A 7,750-nucleotide genomic window follows, 5' to 3' on the forward strand; every position below is an offset into this window, starting at 1 on the left:
ACCTTGGAGGAGTAGTTCAGCCTCTTTGGGTCTCAGTTTTCCCTGGCTCCTCCTTCCCGTGTATTAGTGGCTTAAGTGACTTATGGAAGGAAAACTGTCAACACTACATTGCAAAAGCAATAATCATTCTGTAACTGACAATTTATTTGCTCAGCCTCTGGCTCTGCCAGTCACTGGACCAGGTTCTGAGGAGAGCTGAAGAATTGCTGTTTTTCCAGTTTTACTTGAGAAATCCTAGGCTCAACGAGGCCAGATTCCAGGTCAGATTCCAGCCGCCTTCTCTGGGCTTGATGTTTCATAAAAGAACCAGGCCTCGGCTGTCACGTAATTACATTGTAGAGTTACTGCGCAAGATGGAAACTGTGGGGGACAGACCGAGGCTGTGCTGTGGCTCCGGGAAGGGTGGAAGGATCCACGGAGGATGCACGCCCAGCCGGATCCGAGGCTCGTCAGCAGGAGGCCGGGCCCCGCAGGCGAGCCCTCGGTTCCCAGTTTTCTGCAGGAGCGAGGATCCCGGGATTCAGGGCGGCTCCGGGGTGGGGGCGTGGCCTGCGCCGGGGGCGGGGCCGGGGCGGGGCGGCGGCAGGAAGCGGCCTGAGCGGCGCTCCTGGTGTCCTGGGTCGCTGGCCTCTGTGAACCGCGGGATCCGCAGCGGGACCCCGGGGGCCGAGGCACCTCTGCGTGCACCCCGGGACGCTCTAGGTAGAGGCGCGTGAGGGCTCCGGGGAGCCCAGGGTGGGGCTCAGGACCCTCGCGGGCTGGACGTGGCCGGAGGTGGAGTGACCGCCGGGAACCGCCGCCCGCCAGGTCGCCCGGGACTCGCTCGCACCCCCTCCCCGAGGGTGGGGGCGTGGCCTCGCCGAGCCCCGCCCACGCCCTCCAGGCCCCGCCTCCGGGGCTCCGCAGGCCGGGGGCTGCGCGCTCCCGGAGGGGTGCCATGGCCTCGCGGCTCCTGCACCGACTGCGGCACGCCCTGGCCAGCGACGGCCCCGGGGAGGCGGCGGCGGGCCCCGAGGCCGAGCCGTTCCCCGAGAGCTCCGAGCTGGAGGACGACGACGCCGAGGGCCTGTCCTCCCGCCTCAGCGGCACCCTCAGCTTCACCAGCGCCGAGGACGACGACGACGACGGCGCCGGCGACAGCGACGACGACGACGACGACGACAGCGAAGCCAGCCCCAGCTCGCTGAGCCCCGGGGACGCGGCGTCGGGAGAGGACGCAGGCGAGTGCGGGAGGTGGAGACGGGAGTCCCGGGGCTCGACTGGGCCTCCGCCCCGAGAGCATCTGGGGCGCTCGGAGGGGATCCAGCTGAGATTCTGGCGCGACTTTCAGTGCCTTCTCAGCCAGTCTTGGCCGTGTGACCTTGAGGTGGTCACTACACCCCTGACATCAAATGGGAGAAGTCACTTGATCTTGCAGAGTTTCTGTAGGGTGCAAATGACAAGAATATACTGGGGATGTTTTGCAGGGTGGAGAAATCTAGTGTCTGCCGGGCACGGTGATCCGCACATTCCCTATCCTGTAAAACAGGGACAACGCCTACCTCACTTGGATGAATGAGGTCATGGCATTGACCCTGTACCCCACCCTCCCAGGCCCCTTGGGCTGACCTGGTCATGTGCTTCCCTGTGCAGAACGGAGCCCCCCACCTGATGGGCAGCGGGGCGGTCAGCTCCTGGCCCGGCAGCTGCAAGATTTCTGGAAGAAATCCCGCAATACCCTGGTACCCCAGAGGCTGCTCTTCGAGGTGACCAGTGCTAACGTGATCAAGGACCCTCCCTCCAAGTACGTGGTGAGTGAGGTTCTAGGAACCCCTGGGCTGTGAGTCAAGAAGTCTGGCTAAGAGTAAGACACCAACTTTTTGGGGGACGTTCTGGCAGTGCTGTTATAACAGGTCGCCTGTTTAAAAGATGGGAAAACTTGAGGCTAGAAAGGGAATGTAACTTGAGCTAGTCCTCAGCAAAGTGGCTTATAGTGTCCCTGTGACTCAGTCAAGTGGAGATTAAGGCACTGCCTGCCTGGTATGTGTGCTATCCCCCTCCCCCCTCCCCAGTGACTTTGTAGATTGTAGCCGGAGGCTAGACTTGAGACCCAGTTGCCTGGATTAGTGGATAAGGAAACACACTTTGGATTCTGGTCCACCTTGATTCACATCCTTCTTTGTTTCACTTTCACCCTCCTTTGGGCAGGTTTTGTAACTGCTACCCTCCTCTCCCCAGTTTCTTCATTGGAGCAACCGGGGTCAAGCAGAGGATCACAGCGGGAGTTAAATGAGAGCCTTAGAGTTCAATACTATGGTACCTGGACAGGTTCAGCATCCCTAATCTAAAGCACTCCAAAATCCAAAACTTTATGAGTGTCAACAGGATGCCACAAGTGGAAAATTACATACCTAATCTCGTGTGATGACAGCACTGTGCTGGCACACTGAACCTATGCATGAAAGCTTGGTGTTCTTCAGGGGTACAATACTTCAGTACTTGCCTAGAATTCTCAAAGTTAAACAGCACACACACACACACACACACACACACACACATACACACACACACAAACTACCTTTAGGCTTTGTGTATAAGGTACTGTGGCATATAAATAGAGACTTGGCTCCCATTGCTAAAATTTCTTTCTCTCTTTCTCTCTCTCCACACACACACACATACATACACATACACACACATGCACACATGCAAAATTTCAAAATCTGAAAGACTTATAATAGTAGCATTTTGGATAAGGGATGCTGACTTTCGTACTTAACATTAATATTTATTAAAAATTAACAATATATTCAGTCATATTCCAGTCGGAGGTACTGAAGTTTGAACTCAGGGCCTCAAGCTTGCTAAGCAGTCCTCTACCACTTGAGTCCTACTTCCAGCCCTATTATTATTTAACTTTAGATTGGAAATGTCATCTCTAGGTGGCCTCCTTGTAACCCAGGTAAATAAATTCTTAGCAGACAACCTCCATATGTCCTAAGGACTAGACCTAGGGGGTTTAGTAGGAGTAGATGGTAAGGGTGAAAACCCGTGTGGGAAGGGCCTTGAAGTCCCACTCTTCCTTGTCATGGAGGAGAGAGATTGGTATAGAAAATAACATCTGCCAGGACCTGCTCCTCTCCAGGCCTGAAACTTAGCAGATTTGGCTGGTCCTGGCTATGGCAGCTCCCTGCTCCTCTTTCCTATCCTCATCATATCCTCCTCTTCCTCTTCTGACTCAGCACAAAGGGGACCTGGAGCCCTGTCCCAAATTCAGGCCTCTCCATTCCTTTCTGGTACTATTACTAAGAAAGGCCACACCCATGGAGTGACTGCTCCAATCTGAGCAGGATCCAGGCCTCTGTGTGTGCGTGTGTGTGCACACACACGCACATATGTGCTCTATAACAAACCCAGGTCCTCATTCATGCTAAGTGCATGCTCTACCACTGAACTACACTCCAGCCTGTAATGATTCAGCCTTAAGTGACAAAGGTCCCAGATCTGGGGTAGGAAAGGAGAAGGACACCAGGGGTCAGTCACCAAACAATGTTTCAATGGAAGGAAGGAATGGACGTGGTTCTGGAGACCCAGATGGGAAAGGAACAACAAGGAAGAGCAAGATAACCAATATGCCCTGGCCTGTGTCTGGAGAAGTCACCTCCTCCAATCATTGGGCACCCTGTAACTCCATGTAATTTCTTAGGAGGGGCCATGGGGTTTGTTTATTATTATTACTATTTTGTGGGGCCGGGAGTTTGGCCTAGTGGTAGAGTGCTTGCCTAGCATGCACAAAGACCTGGGTTCGATTCCTCGGTACCACATACACAACAAAAAGCCGGAAGTGGTGCTGAGGCTCAAGTGGTAGAGTGCTAGACTTGAGAAAAGTCCAAGGACAGTGCTCAAGCCCTGAACCCAAGCCCAGGACTGGCAAAAAAATAAATTAAAAAAAATAATAAATAAATAAATTACTATTTTGTATTTCTGTCTTGGTCTTAGGGCTTGAATTCAGGGCCTCATGCTTACACTTGGCTTTTTAACTTTAAGGCTGGTACTCTACCACTTGACCACACTGACACTTCTGAGCACAGTTTAGATTCATCTTAGGCAAGTCTTTACACTGCTTCCCTGTCTTTGAACCTGCTTCCTTAGCTGATAAACAGGTCTAAGGACAGTTTTCTTGTAGTCCTGTTGTAACAAGTAAATAACAGAAGTGTGCTTGGTTCTTCATGAAGCACAGAATATGTGCTCAAGTAAAGTAACAGTAGTCATAATTACTATTTTGGGGTTAGAGTACAAGGATCAAGTGAAATAACTGATATAAAATGGTCTTTGTAAGTCAAGTATGGCAAGCCTGGGCTAAGAATGAGATCCTGACTGGGCGAAGTGGCTCACGCCTGTCATCCTAGCTACTCAGGAGGCTGAGATCTGAGGATCAAGGTTCAAAGCCAGCCTGGGCACAAAAGGACCTGAGATTCTTATTTCTAATTAACCTCTAGAAAACAGGAAGTGGGGTGTGTCTCAAGGGTAGGATGGTAGCCTTGAGCTGAAGAGCTCAGGGACAATGCCCAGGCCGAGTTCAAGCCCCATGACCCACCAAAAAAAAAAAAGGGCCAGGAGCATAGCCTAGTGATAGAGTGTTCACCTAGCATGCACAAAGCCCTGGGTTTGATTCCTCAGTACCACATACACAGAAGAAGCCAGAAGTGACACTATGCAGGGTCTGGGAGTTTGGCCTAGTGGCAGAGTGCCTGCCTAGCAAGCACATAGAAAAAGCCAAAAATGGTGCTGTGGCTCAAGTGGTAGAGCTCTAGCCTTGAGAAAGTCCAAGGACAGTGCTCAGGCCCTGAGATGAAGCCCCAGGACTAGCAATAAAAAAAAAGTGGTGGTGTGGCTCAAGTGGCAGAGCACTAGCCTTGAGCAAAAAGTGTCCAAGGTCAGTGGTCAGGCCTTGAGTTGAGGCCCAGGACTGGCACAAAAAAAAAGAAAAAAAAGAAAAGAAAACAAATTAAAAACTGGGGCCGGGAGTTTGGCCTAGTGGTTAAAGTGCTTGCCTAGCATGCATGAAGACCCGGGTTCGATTCCTCGGTACCACATACATAGAAAAAAGCCGGAAGTGGTGCTGAGGCTCAAGTGGTAGAGCTCTAGCCTTGAGAGAGTCCAAGGACAGTGCTCAGGCCCTGAGCTCAAGCCCAGGACTGGCAAAAAAAAAAAAAAGAAAAGAAAAGAAATTAAAAACTTAAATATCTAGGTGGTTATTCTAGACCAGTACCTTGGTATGCCCTGCAGAAAATTGCTCCACTGGATATTAATAAATATCCAAAAGAAAGAAAAGGCTTACAGTCAATATAATACATAAGTAAATAACCAAATTTAACAAAATGTATACAGTGAAAACAGGTATGGTGGCATATGCCTGTAATCCCAGCCCTAGAGAGGCTAAGGCAGGAGATTGCAAGTTCAAAGCCTCAGCTATGTAATGAAATTCTGTCTTAAACACACACACACACACACACACACACACAGAATGTACAGTGAAGATTCAAAAGGAGAAATAGGTCCTCTATGGAACCAGAAATGGCTAGGAAATGGGCAGTTTGGCAAGTCCACAGGACAAATTCAAGGGGAGGAGGAAATCTGGGTTAGTGGTAGGATTCCTTTAACATGTAGCTCCTGCCTGCTTCCCTTTTCAACATGCTGCTCAACCCTAATCCTCATTAGTCCTAATTAACCCTGAGTGAGGTTCTCAGACCTGGAGGGGAGCTTAGCGGGTCGGCTGGTTCAGTGTTTCCCAAACCAGTCATTCCAGAAGCACCTTCACAATTCCTTTCCTATCTAGAAATACTTGCAGTACTGGTGTGGTAATACAGTCCGGTGAGTCCAGCTCTTGAGGCAAGTGGCAGGTTTGAGGCCAGCACAGGCTGTATATCAAGACTGTCTCAAATAAATAATATGCTAGTGGTACCATTCTCCAATTTGTTTCTTTAAATGAACCCTTTTTTTCTAAAGTAAAATTAAAAGCCAACTTTGTGGTGGTGCTGTAATGTGGTAAACCTCACCATAATGACAAACTAATAATAAAAAAGTGTGAGGTGGTTAGGCAGGAGAGAGTGACAGAGGGGAAGAATTTGAGCTCAAGTCCAGGGCTGGCGAAAGTAAATAAATAAATAAATAGGAACATCATCTCCTGTCCCTGATGCAGTGTACTCCAGAGTGTACCACCTAAAATGCCTCGGGTGCCTCTTGTACTCGTCCAATGCTTGAGTACACTGACTTGATCCACTATTTCATTCATTAAAGACGGGCAGATTGGGAGGCCGAGTGAAGTCACGGTCACTACAGGTGGGGTTATCTGAAGACCGACGCTCTAGTCTGGTCTAATCTCACCAGCACGTCAGAGAGCAATGAGTCTAGGGTGAAGCACAGCTCCATGCTGGTCCTCAGATTGGCAGAGATCCAGGAGGTGGGTCAGGCAGGCCTTCAGTTCACCCCTGGCTTTCCTTGATTGTCAGAACTAACTACCCTATGGGAAGGGAGACCATCTCAGAAGGGCCACTAGGGGCAGCAGTCCCCAGCACTGAAGCTCACCTCTGTCTTTCTTTCCCCTCTGCTTGCCTTTGGCCTGGGTCAATTCAGACAAGCCTCAGGTAAGATGGGAGTGAACCCCAAGATCACTGCTTCAACAACTCCTGTCCGCCAGGGCCCAGTCCCAGGGGAGGGGAAGGAGTGGGGGGGGGCAGAGCTGGGAAGGGGAGGAGGGGAGGAGAGGGGCCTGTGGACAATGTGTCACTGACACCCACCCTTCCCTACAGCTCTACACCCTCGCCGTGATGGGCCCAGGGCAGTCAGATCGCCAGCCAGCCCAGATATCTCGCCGCTACTCAGACTTTGAGCGACTGCATCGAAACCTACAGCGGCAGTTCCGGGGTCCCATGGCTGCCGTCTCCTTCCCCCGTAAGCGCCTGCGTCGGAATTTTACTGCAGAGACCATTGCCCGCCGCAGCCGGGCCTTTGAGCAGTTTTTAGGCCACCTGCAGGCAGTGCCTGAGTTACGCCATGCCCCTGACCTGCAAGACTTCTTTGTGTTGCCTGAGCTGCGGCGGGCACAGAGCCTCACCTGTACCGGCCTCTATCGGGAGGCTCTGGCTCTCTGGGCCAATGCTTGGCAGCTTCAGGCCCACCTAGACACTCCTTTTGGCCCAGATCGCCCCCTGTTGACCCTGGCTGGGCTGGCTGTGTGCTACCAGGAGCTGGAGGACCCTGCAGAGGCACGGGCTTTCTGTGAGAAGGCCCTGCAGCTGCTGGGGGACAAGACACCCCATCCTTTTCTGGCACCCTTTCTAGAAGCCCATATCAGGCTCTCCTGGCGCCTGGGCCTGGACAAGCGCCAATCAGAGGCTCAGCTCCAGGCCCTGCAGGAGGCAGGCATCACCCCTATACCACCCCCAAGCCTCAAAGAATTGCTCATCAAGGAGGTACTGGACTAAGCCTCACATCGTTTTTACTGCAGAGTGAGAGGCTACCCCAGAATCAAAGGAGGAGGCATTGGTGAAGACAGAGGGAGCAGTTAAGGAGGACGCAGAGGTGCTGGGGAGCCCCTAAAGCCTTTATAAAGAGAATTTGCAGGAAACAAGGACATTTTCTTCTGTTTACCATGCTCGGGATGAGCTTTAGGTAGAGCTGCCCCAGTGGTGTAAGGAAGAAGTCTGGCAAAGCTTCTTCAGCCCGGGCTACAGCCCAGGTCAACTAGGACCAGTGTTTCCTCATCCAT

The 7,750-nt window shown here is 51.9% G+C and overlaps 1 protein-coding gene across 3 annotated transcripts; it reads left to right on the forward strand.

The window, feature by feature from the left end:
- The first annotated feature begins 728 nt into the window (after window positions 1-728).
- Window positions 729-7,612, forward strand: Snx21 (sorting nexin family member 21). Of its 3 annotated transcripts, none has more exons than XM_090352434.1 (3): window positions 729-1,220; window positions 1,633-1,783; window positions 6,792-6,903. In XM_090352434.1, exons 1-3 carry the CDS (start codon window positions 938-940, stop codon window positions 6,808-6,810), a joined length of 453 nt encoding a protein of 150 aa, XP_090208560.1. In that variant the 5' UTR covers window positions 729-937; the 3' UTR covers window positions 6,811-6,903. The 3 variants fall into 3 exon arrangements, with proteins under 3 accessions (XP_090208560.1, XP_090208559.1, XP_090208558.1); XM_090352433.1 differs by having other exon boundaries at window positions 741-1,220; window positions 1,633-1,790; window positions 6,792-7,612; XM_090352432.1 differs by lacking the exon at window positions 729-1,220 and having other exon boundaries at window positions 1,699-1,783; window positions 6,792-7,612.
- The last annotated feature ends 138 nt before the right edge of the window (window positions 7,613-7,750 follow it).

Source organism: Megascapheus bottae, chromosome 18 (genome assembly GCF_031878675.1).
Source record: "Megascapheus bottae isolate mThoBot1 chromosome 18, mThoBot2.hap1, whole genome shotgun sequence".
Taxonomy (NCBI): domain Eukaryota; kingdom Metazoa; phylum Chordata; class Mammalia; order Rodentia; family Geomyidae; genus Megascapheus; species Megascapheus bottae.